Genomic DNA, 20,214 nt, shown 5'->3' on the forward strand with positions numbered 1-20,214 from the left:
GTCTAGGTGTGGGATGCCTGATGGCTCAGGGTGGTGACCCGCCAGCCCCACGTGGAGGGTCAGAGACCACATGCTCATCTCTGACCGTGGCCTGCTTGCTCTCTTTGCATGTAAGGAAACCTGGGGGCATATGTCATTTCACTGTCCTCTACACTGGGAAAAAACAAATAACTCAGATACCTCAAAATCTCTCCGCTTCTCATAAATGGGGATGATGAGTTTATAGATGTCGGCGATCAGCTCGTAGCGTTCGGCCTTCCAGAGTCCATCGGCACACTGCTCGAGGAGCTCCATGAGCACATCCTGACCAAAGAAGGCGGCCATGGGCCAGAAAGGAGTGTTACTAAGGAACAAAACAGCGTGTCCTTGCAGAATGCATAGCTGGTTAAGATGGCTAGGAGGAAAATGTCAAAACATGGAATATTTTTACTTATTTGTTTATTTATTTATTAAATTTATTGATTTTGGAGAGGGAGAGAAAAAAAGAGAGACAAAGAGAGAGAGAGAGAAGGAGAGGGAGAGAGAGAAAGAAACATCGATGTGTTGTTCCACTTATTTATGCATTCATTTGTTGATTCTTCTATGTGCCCTGACTGGGGATTGAACCTGAAACCTTGGTGAATTGGGACAACGCTCTAACCAACTAAGCTACCTGGTCAGGGCCAAAACATGGAACATTTTTAGACACTAACATACATGCTTGTAAATGGCTCATTAAAAAATACCAGGCATGTTTGCAAGCAGAAACGAAGGGTCACACATTGTATGACACTGTAGTAATTGCAAGGAAGAAACTGACACTAATAGTCTCTCATAGGCTCTCAATTTTTATTCTTAGTTCTCTTTTTATAAATATAATTAGAAATTTTTTTTTCCTTTTTGAGGAATGATGACAATGCTGACACATGGGGAATTACTAAGCATGACTTTAACCCAAATTAAACATCTCAGAACAATTCAGCGATGACATGTGGTAGGCATTATGCCTGCTTCACCAGCATCCTTTCCACCTTCCCTTGGAGATTTCTATTTGCTGAAGTTTGCGTAGTTACCTTGCCTCCTTAAAATTTTTAAACTTTTGAGGAAGCTAATATTATCCGTGACAGGGTTGGGGCATGTGGCTCAGGTTCAAAGTAATCAGCATAAATCTATTACCTGGCCACAGGTATTGCTCCATCATGGGTGGACATGTGACCTAAATCAGCCAATCAGGGTAATTATTGGATAGCTTGGGATTTGGGGACAGAAGTGCTCTCACCAGACTGGACATAAGAGAGGCAGCATGTAGTTTGATTGGGGCTGACATCCACCTCATGAATAGTCAGTGGCCTGTCACCCTTAGTAACAGAGTGGAGGGCCCCCCTTACCTCCCAAAGCAATAGTATTATTAAATGCTTGGATTGATTGCTGCCAACCTCTCTGTGGAATTTCCTAACGGGAGCCAATTTATTTGACCTTTCCTGTTTAAGCCCATTTGAGTGGGGTTTCACTAATGACGTTGAGTAAATTTTCATGTGCTTATTTGCCATCTGTATAGCTTTGGTGAAGTGTCTATTCAAACCTTTTGCTCATTTCTCCACTGGGTTGTTGACTTTCTTATTATTGGGTTTTGAGAGTTCTTTATCTATTTTACATAAAATTCTTTACCAGACATGTGATTTGTAATTTTCTCCCAATCTGTAGCTGGACTCTGAATTTTCTTAACAGTGTCTTTTGAAGAGCAAGAGTTTTTAATTTTGAATTAGTTTAATTTACCAAGCTGTTACTTTCTGGATTGTCCTGTATATATTATATCTATTTAAGAAATCTTTATTTAACCCAAGTTCACATATATTTTTTCCTATGTTTTCTTCCAGAAGTTTTATATTTTACATTTAAGTCTATGATTCATTGAGTTATTTTTGAACACAGTGTAAAGTATGTGTCAACATATATTTTTTCCATATGTAGGTCTAATTTTTCCAATGCTATTTGATGAAAGACTGTCTTCTTTCCATTGCATTGCTTTTAAATCTTATTAAAAAATTAATTGACCATTGTGTGCAGGTCAATTTCTGGCTTCTCTATTGATATATGTCTATCTTTGTGCCAATACCCCACTGTTTTGATTATTACGGTAGCTCTGCAGTGACATTTCTGATATTTTGGGCCAGACAACTTTTTGCTCCTGTGCATTACAGAATGTTTAGCAGCATCCTTGGCCTCTACCCACTAGATGCCAGTAGCAGGAGCAACTTCTGCCCCCACCCCCAAACAAAAAACAAAAAACACCCGTGACAATAAAAAATGTTTTCTGATTTGTCAAATGTCCCTGGGGGGAGAAAGGGGCAAAATCAACCCCGGTTGAGAACCACTGCTTGAAATCAGGTGGTGTGACTCTTCCAACTTTTTCAAAATTGTCTTGGCTAGTCTAGTTCCTTTGCCTTTCCATTTAAATGTTAGAGTCAGTTTGTCCATTTCTACCAAAAATCCAGACGGGAGTTTCATTGGGGCTGCTTTGAATCTATAAATCAATTTAGGAACAATTGGCATCTTAACAACACTGAGTCATCACTTCATTTATTTACATCTTCTTTGATTTCCCTCATCAGTGTCTTGTTTTGACCATACAGATGTACACAGATTTATACCCAAGCTTCATGTTTTTGATGTTTTTATAAATAGTAGTGTCTTTAAATTCTAATAATTTATTCTTTTCAAGGAAATAAAAGTTTGGAATAAGACTGAAAGTCATCCAGTGTATTTGTTTGTAAAAACTTAGATAATCATTAATGATATAGTAAAACTATGGTAGAAGGGTCTCTAAAAAGAAGGTTGATTGATTTTGTATATTGATCTTTTATCTTACAATTTTGCTAAATTCACTTATTAGTTTTAGTATTTTCTTCCATAAATTCTTTGGGATTTTCTCTGTCACAGAGACAACTGCATCTTAGGTTAAAATAGACAGTATTATTTCTTTTTCTTGCCTTACTACATTGGCTAGAACCTCCAGCACAATGTTGAAAAGGAGTGTTGAAAACATTTATTCTTGTCTTGTTCCCAATTTTAGTGGGAAAGCATTCAGTCTTTCACCACTAAGTGTAATATTAGCTCTAGATTTTTTGTAGATCATCTTTTTCAGGTAAGGAAGTTCCTTTCTACTAGTTTTTTTTTTTTTTAATCATGAATGGATATTGATTTTTTTCAAATGATTTTTCTGCATCTATTGAGATTGTCATATGGTTTTCCTTATTTATTCTGTTAATATGTTGAGTTATATTTATTGGCTTTCCCATGTTGAACCAATGGGGCGCTTCCAGGGTAAATCCCACTTGGTCATGATACATTCCTCTTTTTTGTATGCTCTCAGATTCAATTTGCTAATATAATTTGTAAGGGTTTTAATAGTTGCTTTTTAACATGTTTGATCCTCTGTCATAGCGTCAATGAAGGGCAGACACTGAATTAAGAGCAGCAGGGGTTTATTTATTTAACAGTAGTCAGTGTGTCTCTGGGTGAGTACTGGGGAGGCCAACCCTCAGGTGAATGAAGCATTTCCTGCTCTCACTGAGCTGAGGCTATTGTGGAGACAGCTCCATAAAGAGATTATAAAAGATGGTGGCAAGTGTGTTGACAAAGACATGTGCGGGGAATCAGGGATGCAGAGAGGTTTGGCATCCATCCAGTGATGAGAAAAGGGGTGGGCAAGGAAGGCTGCAGAAGGTGACCACTGACTGAGTGGTCAGGAGTCAGTGAGGTGAAGGAGGAAGGTGGGAGTGGGCGTCAGAAGGATGAGAGGGGAGACATTCCAGGGAGAGGGAACCACAAAGGAAGACACCGGAGAGGGCAGCAGGTGTGGGAGGAATTTACAAGCAGTAAGAGGGGCTGGAGTATAAAAGCTGAATCAGAGAATGGCAAGAGATGAGGCTGGGGAGATGAAAAGGATTAATTAAACAAAGGCTATATTGCCACACTCCAAGTTTTCTATGTCAAACATAAATTCATAATTAAATGTCGATAATTTTATGAGACATGAAAATGCATACAGACATACATCAACTACCACAACAATGAAGTAATATATAAGACAGATGTTAGTTTTTTGAAATGATGTTCTGTCACCCTAGCTGGTTTGGGTCAGTGGATAGAGCATCGGCCTGAGGACTGAAGGGTCCCGGGTTCGATTCTGGTCAAGGGCACATGCCTGGTTGCGAGCTCGATCCCCAGTAGGAGGCAGCCGATCAATGAATCTCATCAATGATGTTTCTATTTCTCTCTCTCTCTCCCTTCCTCTCTGATATCAATAAAAAATATATTTAAAAAAATAAAATGATGTTTTGTCTCTCCAGGTAAGGCATCTGTGTATGGCAGCCTTTCAGGTATATTTTTAAATGGCCCTAGATTTAGTCACTTAACGAATATATATAAAACAGAGTTTATGTGGGTAATCTCCTAGGCCAAATGCTCCTAAATGGGAGACTAAGATTTGAATATTATTTTTACTCTTGTTTAGTCAAATCAAGAACACATGGGAAGTTTAATAACAGTGAAGCCTGAATTTAAGTAGCAGATCAACACTATAGACAATTGAGCTCATTATGAAAAAAAGCTGCCATATTTGGTACAAAAAGATGCACTTCAACGAGGGAAACTGCTCAGAATGGTTGGAAAATGGGAAAGTTTGATAAGGTGAACTGAGCTTAGCAAATAACTTTGCAATAGTTATTATGATATGATGGTAATCAAAACCTGGGAAATAACACATCATCAACTTTCATATACTACTGGACATTATTTTTATCTTTTTTTCTGATTCAGGAGGCATTTCTAGAATCTATAGTTTATCAGTCTGAATTCACAATGAATACTATCAACAGCAGAGTCCATGCAGATTTTATCCGATAACAAACTAAAGATGGCTTTTATAAAAAGGCAAGTCCTTCTCTCAGAAAAGTAGAGTATAGGTTACTGAATATCAAAGCTAAATTTGGTAAGGTATGTTATTCAAAATAACATCAATGCTACACCTAGACTTTTAAGGCTGGTGAAATCAAGTAACAATTCTTTGAACAGAAAGAACCAGTGATCACAGGTAAGTTAGAAAGACCATATGTTAACAACACAAAATTATTAAGTGTCATAAAAACTAAGACATCATAGTAACTAAATAATGGAGCATGAAATCAGTAGGAAATCCATGTATTAGCTGACTTTGAATTCTTAGTAATCACTGCACCTGAAAACCAGAACTAATCCAGAAATGGTCAGATAGTAATGACTTCAAAAGGCAATCATACAGAAAGACTGATGGTTTTACCACCTTGTTCAAAATTTAAATGCCAAGATTTTGTTTTTCTAAATTGTTGATATACACTAGTAACTGTAAGTAATTATTCGTGGGGGAGGGGGGAATCCCTCAACAAACTCTATGTATTGGAAAAGTATGTATTTTATGACTAGTCTGAAAAAGACCTCAGTGCACTGAGCTCATGAGCCACTGAGGAAGCTGTTTAAGACACCATCAGCCAGCCCCATTTGTAAGTGTGTCACAGCGATGCGGCTGAGGGCACTCACCGCCTATCTGTGAAAACGGCACACTAGTGCTGTGTATGTGCAGCTTATTCAAAATGTTTGTATTTAAATGCCAATTGCTCCATTTTAGGATTAATTTAACTTAACGTTTCCTATGAAGTTAGTTACTAGTATTGTCTCTATTATCGGCCACTTGGGAATAACTGTGAATGTGTGACTTCGCTTGGACAATGTTGTACTTTATGACATAATCCCTATTACCAACTATGTTATTATTTCTCAAGATACAGTTGAAAACTCCTTGCATTAGAAAAATCACCTGGGATGCTTGTTAAATACAGATTCCCAGGTGCCACACCTACCCAGCTGAATGTGTGTGTGTGTGTGTGTGTGTGTGTGTGTGTGTGTAGAATGGGAATCTACTAGTACACTTGTAACAAGAATACAAGTAATTTCTAAGCACACTAATGTTTGAGGACTACTGCACTAAGTGAAACTTTCTGAGGCAGGCACTTCACTTGTATATCCCAACGTTAGCACATGGTACACAGCTAGTTTATGGAATGAATACAGAAATTTCCAGGTCACAAAGAACTCAGACACCTTGCAATTCATATTCTAAGGGACCGTGGCTTAGGTGTTTCTCGTCAATGGTAAAGAAAGCATCAAAAGCAGTAGAGCTGCTAGGACAGGGACAACATCTTGCTCACCCTTGTATCTCCAGCACCTAGCTCAGTGCTGAGGACGCTCAGCAAGTATTTGCACAATGAAGCAGGGACATATCTCCAGATATGAGCCAAGGGTAGAGCACTAGACAAGCCCCACGGTCAACACTCTACTCCTACTGCTATTGTTTTTGCGGAATCATTATAACTTTTATGTTTCTAAGAGCACTTTGGGTCAAGGAAAAGTGGATGGTAAGACACCTTTATTGGTTACAGACAATCAGCAAGCTTGGATGAGGTGTAAATAGAGAAACCATCCAGTATGTCGTTAAGGTATCTATCTCTTGAGATGTCCTACAGATGTAAACATTTTATGTTGGTTACTGGCAGCTATTTCTGAATAGAAACGGTTCAGTTGATATAAGCCAGAGACTTGTCTGGTTAACTTCATATGTTTGCTATACCCAATGGTGACAGTTGCTACTCTGTGAAACAACAGTTGAGTGTGCTAGATACAGTTGATTCTCATTCTCATGATTCATGGTAATGACACTGTATAAAGTCACCATGATCAATGAATTAGTGAAGACTGAACCACCCCTCCTTGGGGAAATACAGGGTTAGGTTCCCAAGAGCCTCTGGCTACAAAATTTCTGAGAACCAATCAGTATATAACCTTGTTTTACATATGTTTCTGTGTCAAGACACCTACTGTAGTATATACTGTTGATTCATTAACATTGGACTCATGAGCCAAAAGTACTCACGCCTGAAAAAATCTCATCATCCACAAGTATTTTCTCTGTAAGGTACATCACAGATGTCCTGTGCCCAGAAACACGAGACAGCACTACATTGGGGGCCATTTGAAACAGCAAAATCACAAACTAAAGGAACAAAGATGTGCAAAACATGGCACTGAGTAGAAAAGGACACCTGTTTAAAGCACGAGAGCCAGACCAAGAAGGCAGAAGGTTACCCTGTGCCTCCTCAGCTAGGAACAGGCAAGCTCAACTTTTTAGCCGCTCTGTGCATGTCCCCAATGACCACACAAGCACCTCAATGAATACTGATGTTGAGGGTTACAAAGAAATTTTAGCAACTGGACTGCAATTTCCACTCTCCCCTCTAGAGTCCCGGTCAGCCCTGCCCTCCTTCACTCTGTGTTCTGGGAGGTGGATGCACTAGAACCTCCGCTTGCTCCCTGTCTCTAGCTCCTGGCTGACTCGGCCAATGGAAGGCTCACGTGCAAACTGGAGGTCAGGAGGAGAGTGAGGGTGGGGTGGCTACTCGATGGCTCCCTCCCTGCAAGGGTGCCAGGATTGTGCCTTCCCCTGAATAAAGCCCACAGTCCTATCAGGCAGTCCCTTGGTGTAGTTTCTCTTTCTCTCCAACCTTAGTCCATAGGTTGAGGGATGGTAACCCAGCTGCTGTTAATCTCAGGGAATTGCAATATTCCTTGTTGGTCTCCCTAGATCCTGTCCAAACTTTCAAAATAAGTCCCTTTATTAGACTTTTCTCAATTTCCTACTAGCATGCCACCTACTAGTATTTCCTTCCAGAACCCTGCCTGTCTGGCATAATGACGGAAGGATCGCAAAACCACATGGGCTGAGGAATTTTGACACCATAGAGGATTCAGAATTCTGTAGTCTGCACAGAATCCAACTTGTGAAACAAAATTACAAACAGAAATGGGATGTTCCTTCCTTTTTATCTAATCAAAAGTAGCCGGGGGGAGTCTGCCCTTGCGATCAAAGTCAGGAAACATGAACTGCGACCAACAAAAACTCATCGGAGGCCTGCTGGGAGGAGCATTATGTATTTTTAGGTAACTTCTCTAAAATCATTTAGGAGATCATTAAAGGCATTCAAATATATCTAACAATGCAGCTTAAAAGGACAATGATTTTTGAATTATGTGTTATACACCTATTCCCTTCTCCGGTAGAGATGTTCAACTTTCTCTTTTTCCTAAAACATCCTGATAGCTAAAGGAGAAAGGTAAGTGGCAATGTCTGTTTTCCTGGCTTTTCAAACACATTATCCTTTCTGTTCCTGACCAGCTTCAATCTAGATGTGCCCGGCTTGAGAAGGACTTTATGATCCTGCTGTGTCACCTCCTAATCATCACAGATCATGCCCTATGGACCTTGTTAAAGATTTACCAACTGCATGCTTCAAGGACAGGGTGGGCAATCCATATTCTGAAAATGACTGATAAAGCTATCCCTATCACGTGTTTGGCTCTTGTGCAGAGTGGGTGCCATTCACAAATTTCCCCAATAAAACCTGTACTTTATTTCACTGGGTAATTCTCTAGGCAGTAGTGATTATTCCAGCCTCATATTTAATCAGATGAGCAAACTTGAGCTTTATTGTATCAGCCCTGTGGGACAGCTTCCTGAGAATTGTTTACTTTCAAATCTTTCATTGTTGTTGACATCACCGTTTTCCTTACTGAATTCTAAACGAAAGGCTGCACCCCAAAGGTCTGACTTGGCATGGGGGACAAAGGTGATTTCTACAAGGAGAAAATCCATTCAAGCTTCTTCTCAGGGAAAAACCCCGTTAAAACCTGCCTTGAAGTGAGGAGTTCAAAGCCAAGAACACATGGGCCCTGTTACCACAGTGATTTCAAGGTAACAAATTAACATCTATCCAGGCATTTCAAGGTGTGGAGATTGCTGAACAGTTAATGCCATGTAATAACCAGCTTGCTTTTTTATTTCAGGAATCTATTTTGGTTAAAATTATTTTAATATTTAAATATGAACAACACTCAATATATTATCCTCCTTCCTCATGTTTTAAGTTAGAGCGTTATTTGAGACTAGACATTTTAGGATAGTGATTTTTAAACTTTCATCACAGAGTCTGACCTCTCAGCCTCACTTCACTACTAACCAGCTCCTCAAACTCTCCTTGGGGAGTCCAGGATGGATTCCTAGGAAGGGAGATGGAATGGTAGAGCTGTCCGCTGCTCTGTTCCCAGTGTCTGGAGCATTACGTTAGTTAGACAAAGTGTATCAACAGCAGCTACAGAGAGAAGGGCCTCTGTCCCACGCTCTGGCAGGGTAAACCGCAGGGGCGGAGGTTCTTGTCATTGCACACCGCACGGGCCGGGGCACTCACCTCGTTGAAGTGGACATCCTGCATGCCGACGTCTTCCATCATGGAGGCCTCCTCCTCTATGTTTGGGGTGATCACCCTGAAGGCTGTGCATCCCTGTCTAAACATGCCTAGAATCGAGACAGCAGGGGGAGAGAGTGAGTTATTAACCCGTAAGTGAATGAACCGTGAGGGTTCCTCCTGCCCTGAATGTTTCTGTATTGAATGAAAGAACCGACTTTGAAATCCCCTGGGTCTCGGGCCAGCACTCCCGTGGGAGCCTGGGGAACACTGTGTGCTTTTCTTCACTCGCTTCCTCAATGTTTCTTTTTCTCACCCTGTTTTATTTTTCACCCACCTTTATTAAAATGTATGCAATCTTTAAACTGTAAATGAACTGGACTAGGTATTGAATCGAATTAATTATAAAATGATGACCAATAAACAATAAATTTGATTTGGTAAGATGATATATGCTCAGATACCAAGAAAAATAAAGAAGCCAAAGCCAATCAAGGAAAAATATTGGATTCAAAAATAACTATATTTTCGTCAAGCTGTCATCTCACCTACTCTGGCTGGGGGTAACCCAGAACCTGCCCTTCCTGCATGAAGCAGTCTATAAAACCAAGATGTAACTCAGCAGCCACAGTGATGAGCCGAGAGGCTGTCTTAGCTGGTTCCACATGGGCTGTCCAGGGTAAGGAGAGGCCTCTGCCCCACAGCTGGAGAGCAAGAGCACAGAAAGCATGAGTGCTTCAGGGGCCTAGGCACTCAGCTCTCTAAGGGGGGGGGGGGGGAATAAGGTTGCAGCTGGGATAAGGTAAGAGCAAAAATGACCCATTTGGGGTCTCTGCAAACATAATCAAATGAAGGACTTGAAATGTCTTTTATATTTTGTGATCGTTGTTTTCAATAAACCAAAACAGAAGTCAAAACTTGAATTCAGACCTCCCATATTTTGGGAACAGGAGGAACACAGAGAATTCTGAAATCAAGTCTTAAAGGAGTAGGACCTAAAGCCAGAGTTTTTCCTACTGGTCAAGGTTTCCACATGAGACTCTGCCCCTATCCTAGTCTAGACCTGCTTTTGTTTAATGGAGACAAATGAAAGCCTTAATCCAGGAGCCTCAGATACATTAACGTACAAAAAGCAAAACTGCAAAAGCCAACCACCCACTTTTAGGTGACAGAGTACACTGGAAGGTACAATTTAACTCCAGTGGGACAACTACAGTGGTGGCCAGAGGGCTTTCCTCTCCTTGCCCACTGAGCGGAGAGGCAGGAACAGAAGGAGAAAGAGCCGAGGCCAAGGCCGTCCAGGCAGAGTTGAAAAAGGAAGTCCCCACACCTCTGAGTGTCATGTGGATGGGACGGCTGGGGCCCCATGGACCGGGCCGACCCCCGGGCTCACCTCCCTGGCGCCTCCTCTGGCAGGTGCTGTAGCTGTAGGGGGAGAGGGTTGGCTCCCGTCGGAGGGCTATGTCTGCTTCTAAACATGAGGAAATGTATTACCTGACAATAGGTCTCAAAAGGAAAGCGTGCTGGTAGTAAGAGAATATGGAGCTCTTCTTGAATTTCTTTCTCTCTCAGGCTCTGATGTACGGCAAGCCTAAGACTCCCTTAAATTTCATTCCAAATAGCCAGCTGCACCAGAAATATAGACATTCGCTGGCCGGGCCTCTGTGACTTCCTATCATTTCTCACTCTGCAAACACTCTCCTCATTAGCCAGACCTGGAACTGCTGTGCTTGTCACGTGCACACACGGCCAGATTTTCTAAGATCCTCGTGCTCCAAAAATAAACGCCGCCATTGGAGGCTGCACTGATTTTGCAATGGAAATGAGCAACTGGTGTTCAACCAAAAGGAACACAGGAGAGGATTCATGGCCTGCTAATCTGGGAACAGATATGAAATGCACAAACGGGCACCATTCACTCACTGCCCTTTCCTTCCACGGGGAGGCAAGGTTTCCAGCCAGCAAGCTGCCTCCTCACACAATAAAGCCAACTGGGCCCTGGTCCAGAAAACGCTGCCGATGAGCTCCCGTTACAACTGTCTTTTGATAGATAAATAGTTCCAGTGGGAACTATCTTAAGGGGAAAATAAAATCTTTTCAGCTCAAGATTGGCCTCACTTCACTGCAAAGCTCATTAACTAGTCTTTGGGTGATGGAGCCATTAGCAAGAGATGATACGACATGTCACCCACTTTTCTTTTTGATGTTGGCATTTCTGCTGTGCTTACCAAGTCAAGCAAATGTCACCCCCCGCAAACAAAACAATGAATAGCGTACACATGTACACACACACACACACACACACACACACACACACCACACAACCCCCCCACCTCCAAATCTTTCTCAACGGCTCCTGCTTATCATTGCTGGTTTGTACAGTTTTATGTTCATTTCACAAAACACAGGAAACTCCTCACCTTTCCGTGTGAGATATTCTGCCACCAGGGCTGTGACATGGACATAGCACATTGCCGCCTGCAACAAGAGACACATGCCTCAGAATCACCATTTATACAGCATGTCAAAATGCTCGTAGACAGAAATCTAATGACTGTGTGTACTTATGTTAGATCCCAAGGCACCAACTCATGTTCCTAATAGTTGACATCTTTACCTTTGGAAAGAAGTGGAACAATTGTCAAACAGAATGGACTCCATAAAAAAGTTACAAACTTTTTTTCAGATATGGAACGTAATTTTACTAATTTTAGCAATTACAGAAGTTTAAAAATAAAAGCATGCTTCTTTGTTAATTCCATTGATCATGCCTACATGCCTTCCCACAACCCTAAACACAGTTTTCATGGGAATAAGAACATGCCTACTGTTTTCCTGATTCCATTTTACAGATGTTATCGACACACAGGGGTTAAAAACTGGCTCAGTGTCACAGAGTCAGTAAATGTTGGATCTGGGATTCGGCACTTTTCCGGAGCACACACCCAACTCCTCCCCACACTATCTGCTTACTGAGACATGGCAGCTCTGAACACGAGGGGGTGCTCTAACATCTACCAAGGCCACAGATGGCAATGAACACCCTCAAAAGAGGTAAAACCTATGCCCTATCAATACTTTAATAATAGGAAAATTTAATTTTATCATAAATAGAAGAATTTCAGAACTAGAGGGGATGTTGGATGCAGACAGTGAGTGCACTTGAATTAGCAGGCATCTGCATGAACATGGATGTTTTCTAAGAGCTTTCAAACAATGCCCTTTTGTGACATACATATCCCCTTACAATTTGGTAAATTATTAAAATGCTTACATGACTATGAAGTAACCCTGAGCCTAACACTGTTTAAAGTATCCCATATTTTTAATTGGCTTCTTTTTTATTTTATTTTTGTTAATCCTCACCTGTGGATATTCTTTCCACTGTTTTTTAGAGTGAGTGGAAGGGAGGGTGGGAGGAGTGAGAGAGAAACATTGATGTGAGAGAGACACATTGATGGGTTGCCTCCCCCAGGCACCCTAACCTGGAAGGAGACTGAACAACGGGGTTGCCCTTGATCGGGAATCAAACCTGAAACCCTGAGGTGTGTGGGCCAATGCTCTAATCACTGAACACACTGGCTAGGGCTAATTGGCTTCTTTTAATTACTGGGAAATTTTTCTCAAAATTGGCTTCTTTTAGTGAACGGGGCACAGTTTTCTCAAAAAAAGCCAGTGGGAAGGCTTGCAGGGCTACCTCGGAGAGATCCCCGTTTTTGACGTGGATCCTGGCCATGCTGTCCAGCCACGTCTTCCGGAGCTCAGGGGTGCTGGCGTAGGACTTGGCCAGGCTGTACTGGAGGTCCACCAGCATCTCAGGGTCGTTCTCGTGCTCCTTCATCTGGGCCGTGGCCATCAGGACCGTGCGTATCCTTTTGGTCAAGTCCTTCACGTCCGAGGAGAAGGTGGTGTGCTGAAACAGGAGTGGGAGAAGGACACGTGGTTTTCAGCTGTGTCCGGCCTGTCCATGTACATGGTAGAGAGGAGGCAGAGTCTTGGGGGTAAGAAAGACAAAGGGACCAGGCCACCCACCTTGATGAGCCTGTCGCTGTTGGCACAGTTGTTGATGATAGACAAGGACTGCTGGAATCTGGTTCCCCCGATCCCCACAACATCTGCTATCAGCTGGCTGACGGAAATAATGACCTTAGGGACACACAAATGTGAGCAAATCAATTCACCTTCAAATGACTCCTCACCTGGGCTCAGCTCCTGCCTTCAGGTAGGTTGTGCAAGAAGTATTCCAGAAGGGGATTATGCTATCATTAAGTATTTTATTTGCATAGGAAAATGGTAATAAGAGAGTGTAGAGCAGTGGTTCTCAACCTGTGGGTTGCGACCCCTTTGGCAGTCGAACGACCCTTTCACAGGGGTCGCCTAAGACCATCCTGCATATCAGATATTTACATTACGATTCATAACAGTAGCAACATTACAGTTATGAAATAGCAACGAAAATAATTTTATGGTTGGGTCACAACATGAGGAACTGTATTTAAAGGGCCAGAGGTTGAGAACCACTGGTGTAGAGGAATGAGAGGGCAGGGGCAGGGGAGTGGTTTGGAGAGATTAACTGGGGAATTTATATGCATATATGCCTACCCCATGGACACAGACAATTGTGGTGAAGGTCTGGGGATGGTGGATGTGTGGTGGAGGGAGTCAATGGGGAAAATAAAAAGGGGGACACCTGTAATACTTTAAAAAATAAAGGTAAGTTTTAAAAAAAGAGAATCAGATAAGCCCATACCATTTGGATGGTTACCTATCACTTTCTCTAATAAAAAGAGAGACCTTAGATAAATACTATACCTTGGTTTTTGGTATGAACTTTCAATAAGTGGACTGTCCTTTGCATTTTTTGTTAAAAGGTATACATATTGACTATGCAATAGGGAAATCTTTCTTTTTTGGGGGTCGATGAATAGCACTGGCTTTACCCAGTTACTCAAGCTAAAATGCATAGATGCCATCCGTATTCCCTCCTTTTCCTTCACCGCACCCAAGTGCAGCCAATCACAGGTGCTGTCACCTCTACCTCCTCTTCCTTCTAACCTCACCATGACTGGTCCAGAACACCAGCCTCTCTGGCCTATATTGGACTGTGGTTTCCCCACGGTCTCCCTAGATAAGGTCTTGACTCCCCCAATCCACTCTCAGCACTGGGGTCCAGGAAATCCCTCCAAATAGGCAATGATGCCTCCTCAACTTGTTCTCACCCACATTCTCAACTTCACTAAGGATCTTCTCCAGTTCCCTGGATGGGTCCTTTCCCCTGGGTTGCTAAGCAGCGTTCATCCTTCACACCCTCTGGGAGCTTCTTCCCCTCCTTCCCCCGGGTCTCCAGCCAGATGCCCCTCCTTGGGGCACTAACATTCCTCTATTATAGCCCAGGGCACACTGCACTCCGAGGGTGTTGGGGATCCAGCTGGATGTATACTCCGTGGGGGCCAAGAGGGGGTTCTGTTTTGTCCATGGATCCTTGTGTGTAGTTTGCAAACGATAAATACTTGTTTAAATAAAAGAATAAATACAGGGATGAAGAGGGCATTCCTCTATATGTTTGCAGAAAAAGAGTCTCTAACAAAAATACGCATGACTTTTCAGTATCTGGCATGGTTCCCAGAGCAGAGAACTTGAGACATTTTAATACTTGAGAGACAGGTGTATATTAGTAGCTGGAAGACCGACAGGAACAACTTTGGACGTTTTGTGTCTTACCTAAGATGGTTACCATGAGGCACCCTCACACAGATTCTAATAAATCTCCATTCAATGGAATTTCGGTCAGTCTCATGTTGATCCAACATGTAAATATTAATTTACCAACAGAAACACATCCTGGGCCTAAATCTTACAAGGTTAAATCTTACAGTGTGCAGGATGAAATAAACCAAACCTGTCAATGTGACTTTGAATATATCACCTCCAGGCTGACCTCATAGTACTTACGCAGAGGTAATTCAGCACACGTGACACACAGTTTCCCTGCCAGAACAGAATTTCAGAGTACGCTTGTAGGGGAAAGCTACACTACACTCACTTGCAAATGCGTCCGGACAAAGGACTTCTTCCCAGTGTAGTCGAAGTTGTTCCTCATCAGGAAGTAGAGCAGCTGGGAGGCCTCAGTTCTGATGGAGCTCAGCTTGGAGTTGCAGAACTTCAGGATCTCGTAGCACAGAGCGGCACACATGTCAGCTCTCCCTTCGTAGAACGTCGAGGGAAACTAGGCGGAGCACGAGAAAGCAAGCAACCAAGTCACGGTCAGTGTGCCCCGCCCCTCCGGGTGCAAGAGGAAAACGCAGGACAGTCGACGATGACCTTCCCGGTGAAACAGCTTACCTTATAAATTAACGACCTCAAGGCAGTGAAGACGTTTTTCAAAGCCGTTTCAGACTGATGTTTTTGAAGAAAGCACAGGTAGACGTCAAAAACTTTTTTCATGAGAGGATTATGTCCATGGTCAGCCAGGAGCTGGTTCTAAAGCACACAAGGACGGCTGCATCAGTGAGGCGCACCAGGCACCCAGTAGGTCTCACACCATTTTGAGGTTCAAAGGTTAAATTTTCCAGGTACTAAGACAACTTATAACATCGGTCAGTCTCATGTTGATTCAACATGTAAATATTAATTTACCAACAGAAACACATCCTGGGCCTAAATCTTACAAGGTTAAATCTTACAATGTGCAGGATGAAATAAAGCAAACCTGTCAATGTGAATTTGAATATATCACCTCAAGGCTGACCTCATAGTACTTATGAGGTGATAGTACTTAAACGTGCTTGTATGAGAAGTGGAGATAAGCAAAAAAACTCTGCCATGAATCCTCTAAGAAAGCACAGAATCCTCTTGTGCTATTATAAGTAAACCTGTTAATAAATTTATGTTTCGGAGAGTTTACTTTTTTTCTATAAAAAGAGGAATTATAAAACTTCCCAGCAAACTGTTACCACACTTTATTGTTGGAAAAAAATTTAAGGGATAAGTTTTTTTTTGTGATTCACAGATGCATTCACAGCTGGTAGGACACCTGGAAATCACAATGATCTTTATATTATGCAACACCAAGGCACAGTATTGGATTCCATCATGAGAAGAAGCAATCTAATGAGCAGGAAGCGTGTTTTAATTAACTGAATATTATGTAATTCTCAACCATGAGCAACTGTTCAGCAACCAAAAATAAAAAGGCTGCTTCCAGCGTTCGGGGAACTGCTTACATGGTTTGTTGTCTGCGAGCACCACTTTCCCAGGAACCACAGTCCTTCCTAATTATGGGTGGAGTAAGGTCTGGGCGAATCTGGATGTGAGCTTTTATTTTCTCAGCGCTCTTTGCGCTGAGGGATCCAGAGGAAATGGTTCACAAAAATTGCCAAGACCCCGTTCCTGTTGTCTGAATTGTTCCCATCTCTAAGTTCCTCCCTCCGGAGTTGAATTATTTTCCCTTCACTCTCTCTGGTCAAGGTGTTGCTTCCCATTTTCAGGATTTAGTCTTCTTAGGTTCTGATCTCAAAACTTGCTTTCGAGAGTGGAATTAAAGCCCACTTACACAAGATATAAATAAGCCTGCACTTAAGGGAATAAAGGACCTTTCATTTTAGGAACACCCCCACCCCCACCACCACCACCACCACTAGCTGCCTTCTTTAATTTTCTAATCAATTTCTGCCTCTCTCTCATTAATTAGAAAGTCATAGACACTAAACATAAAGAGTCTGGAACATTCACTGAGGCCCACAGGAATGGAGGGTCCCTGTGAAAAGACACTTATTCTGTTAGGATCTGCACATGATACCAGGGCAAATATTTTTACTCTAAGAAAGAAACGTGCTTTTATGAGAAGTGGAGATAAACAAAGCAGAGAGTGATTTAGGTTCTGTCTTTCAAATACCCTTGCAAATAAATTGTTTCAAGATTCACAGCATATTAATATTCATGCAGTTTCTCCCTTCTGTGCCGGAAATGGAAGCAATCATTTAGCAAGAATGGGAAGCATTTGGTTCCTAAAAACAAGAGAATGCCTGAAGAGACCCTCTTCATCTGCCTGAATATTATTTCCCAAAACCCAAACATCAGACCAAAACAACCTTTTCTATCCCTGAAATGCTCCTACCATTTACTTGAGTAACAGGTTTTTTTAAATTTAAGAAGGTGAATGCGTTTGTACTTTAATGCTTCTTTATGGATAAACAACTCCTTTCAACCGCTACCACACTGAGACTTGTTTAAGGAGGGGAGAGGCAGAGATGCCTGGTACGTTCTCATGTTTATCACCCTGGAGGGCACAGCAAAAGCCTGTTTCCCAGGTATACGCTGCTGTTTCCACTGCTCACACACCTGTGGGACGCCCTGACCAGGTAAGCTTTATTACAGTTCGGGGAATTCAAGGCATTAACTGGGGAGCAATTTCATTAAGGGCATTGAAGGATGAATGGTTTCCTTACAGGGGCAACAACAGTGAAGTAAAAAGACAACACAGAAGGCCGCGCTGGTCCAGCGGAAGCAGCACACGAATGTAAAAGGCAGAGTTCTGACCGCGAACAGCCGTTCAATACCAACCTTAAACGCCAGCGTGAACAGAGAGAGAGTGTCCAGAGTCGTGAGGCACACCTCGGTGGCAATGTTGGCTTCGAGTAACGACTGGTGAAGCACGTCTGCGTCCGAATGGCCGTAGCCTGCATGGATTACAACACAAGGTCACTGCCGGGGGCCGCACACAGAGCAGAGCGGCCGGCGGGATGGTACAGTCAGTCAACTTTTGATTATTTATAGAAGGCTTACTTTTTTGGGGGGGTGCGGGGGGGGGGGCTGGTAGTTAATAATGTTTGCATACAATTATAAGTCTTTTTCAACTCCAGAAGGGAAGTAATAGCAGCAAGCATTTATTGTGTGCTTGCTATATGCCAGCCATAATTCTATGAACTTGACAGGTATTACTTCATTGAATCCTTCGACAGCCCTATGAAATATGTACATTATTAAACCCCCTTTGCAGATAAGGAAATGGAGGACCGGAAAGGCTAAACAACTTGTCTTAAGTCACACAGTTAGTGAACAGTGGAGCCAGGAAGGCACTTGGGCCGGACTCCATCAATCTAGCCACTTGGCTGAGCTGAAGGACGGCGAGAGTGGTGAGGGAGGTGGAGATGTCCAAAGCTTCCCACACAGACAGAGGCAGCGCACAGCACAGGGGGTAAGAAGATGAGCCAGGCTGCTGGTCCCTGAGTCCAGCTTGGCCACCTGCTAGCTGTGTGACCTTGGGCAAGTCATTTGACCTCTTTATCCTCATCTGTAGAATGGGGATAATAACAGTATCTATCTCAGAGGCTGTGGTGAGTATTAAATTCGTTAATATCTGTGAAGCTCTGAAAACAGTGCCTGGCACAGAGTGAATGCTATGTAAGCGTTAAGTCAATAATGTAAAGAGCTGTGTTATCAGCTAGAACCATGATTAATAATCAAGAGTTGACTGTACTGCTAATAGTATTCTACTTGCTTTAATAAAAAGCACAAAAGCCAGTGTGTCTGAAAGAAATGTTTAAGAAAAGGAAAGAACTTGAAGAATCATAATTTAAGTACAAACTGATATCTTCTTATGTGGCTGTAAAATCAATTTAGTACCAATAAAAATGGAGGTCGACATACAATTTGAGATATTAAATTATGAATGGTATGCATTAGCAGAAAATATAGAGATGCAAAGATGTTACAGTATTGATCTAGATTACAAGGAAAGATGGCAATATAATAAAACATCATGTAATGTCTTTCTCCAAGGAGCAAAAACAAATCAACACTTACTATGTAGGTAATTTTCTTAATACTCCAGAGAGGAGGACATTTTGTACATGGATCAGGAAAATGAAGTACAGAAAACTTACAGAATTCTCTTGAGGCCAGAAGTGGGGGAGAAACAGAAACTACACTGCAAATTCCTTATGGAGGTCACTGTATCATACTACACATTACGAGGATAAAATAAGGTAACTAGCATGATGTTATTCTGACTTTAATAAATGTCAGCTACAGGATAATTTCTAAAAGGTACAAAAAAAAAAAAAGCTTTTCAAAGCTACCGAGTTGCTTTTCAAAACATGATAAGAATACTACTGTGTGCTTTCATCCGATTCTGCTTGGCTTTTAAAAGGTGGTTGAAGTCCTGTGTTTGTGGACTGCATTATTTTCACACCACGGCACAGTCCACGTGCCCTTAGTGACCCCACGTAACACACCTGGCACCATGCTAGTTCCAGTTCTTTTTATTTCTGCATTTTGGGTAAGAAATCTCCCAGAGACAAGGAAGATGGCTATTTTGGGGACTAATATGTATTGTACTGCCTTTGTAAGCCAAGGCATGTCCTCATTCAGTGAGGTTTGTTTGGAAAGATTCAGAGACAATGAAAGAGGAAAACAGAATGATCACAAACTGGGGCAAGAAGGAGCAAAAAATTACACTTTTTATTAGACCAACCAAAACTATCACACAGCCCAGAAGGACCCTTTACTGAGGGCTGCCATTTACCCCAAATAAAGTTTTAGAGTCTGGGTTAATCTATAACAAGAAACTTGCTTTGGTGATTATTTTCATTCTTTCTCTGCATGGAATTGTCTTTTTTTTTCTTTCTTCTTCTTCTTTTTTTGAGGTAGATATAATATTAAATCCTACAGATAAATAGCAATCACACTAAAGGTAAATGGCACTTTGCCAAATGGATGTATTCTCCAAATTGCATTGGGAAGTTACAAATCTTTTGTAAAAGTCATCATTTTTTAATTTAAATGTTTAATTGAATTTATTGGTGTCCTTTCTCTTTCTAGATAACACTGGCTAAAGGTATCCAGGTGATTATTATAGATGAGGTGGCCTACACACTTGAAGAGTCCCCACAGAATTTACCTA

The 20,214-nt window shown here is 41.9% G+C and overlaps 1 protein-coding gene across 13 annotated transcripts in view; it reads right to left on the reverse strand.

Annotated features, from left to right (window-relative positions):
• DOCK9 (dedicator of cytokinesis 9) overlaps positions 1-20,214 on the reverse strand; it is a 154,227-nt gene that overhangs the window by 18,541 nt on the left and 115,472 nt on the right. For 7 of the 13 annotated variants that reach the window (XM_014466081.2, XM_023764190.1, XM_023764193.1 and 4 more), the window contains 9 exons: positions 17,874-17,989; positions 15,654-15,791; positions 15,355-15,537; positions 13,344-13,457; positions 13,009-13,224; positions 11,732-11,789; positions 10,705-10,782; positions 9,315-9,421; positions 181-303 (listed from right to left, as the gene is read on the reverse strand). In XM_014466081.2, the coding sequence (XP_014321567.1) occupies positions 181-303; positions 9,315-9,421; positions 10,705-10,782; positions 11,732-11,789; positions 13,009-13,224; positions 13,344-13,457; positions 15,355-15,537; positions 15,654-15,791; positions 17,874-17,989 (1,133 nt within the window). The remainder of the gene's footprint in view (positions 1-180; positions 304-9,314; positions 9,422-10,704; positions 10,783-11,731; positions 11,790-13,008; positions 13,225-13,343; positions 13,458-15,354; positions 15,538-15,653; positions 15,792-17,873; positions 17,990-20,214) is intronic. The other 6 variants (XM_023764196.1, XM_023764192.1, XM_023764198.1 and 3 more) reach the window with 1 other exon arrangement.

The sequence above is a fragment of the Myotis lucifugus genome, unplaced genomic scaffold (genome assembly GCF_000147115.1).
Source record: "Myotis lucifugus unplaced genomic scaffold, Myoluc2.0 scaffold_320, whole genome shotgun sequence".
Classification (NCBI taxonomy): domain Eukaryota; kingdom Metazoa; phylum Chordata; class Mammalia; order Chiroptera; family Vespertilionidae; genus Myotis; species Myotis lucifugus.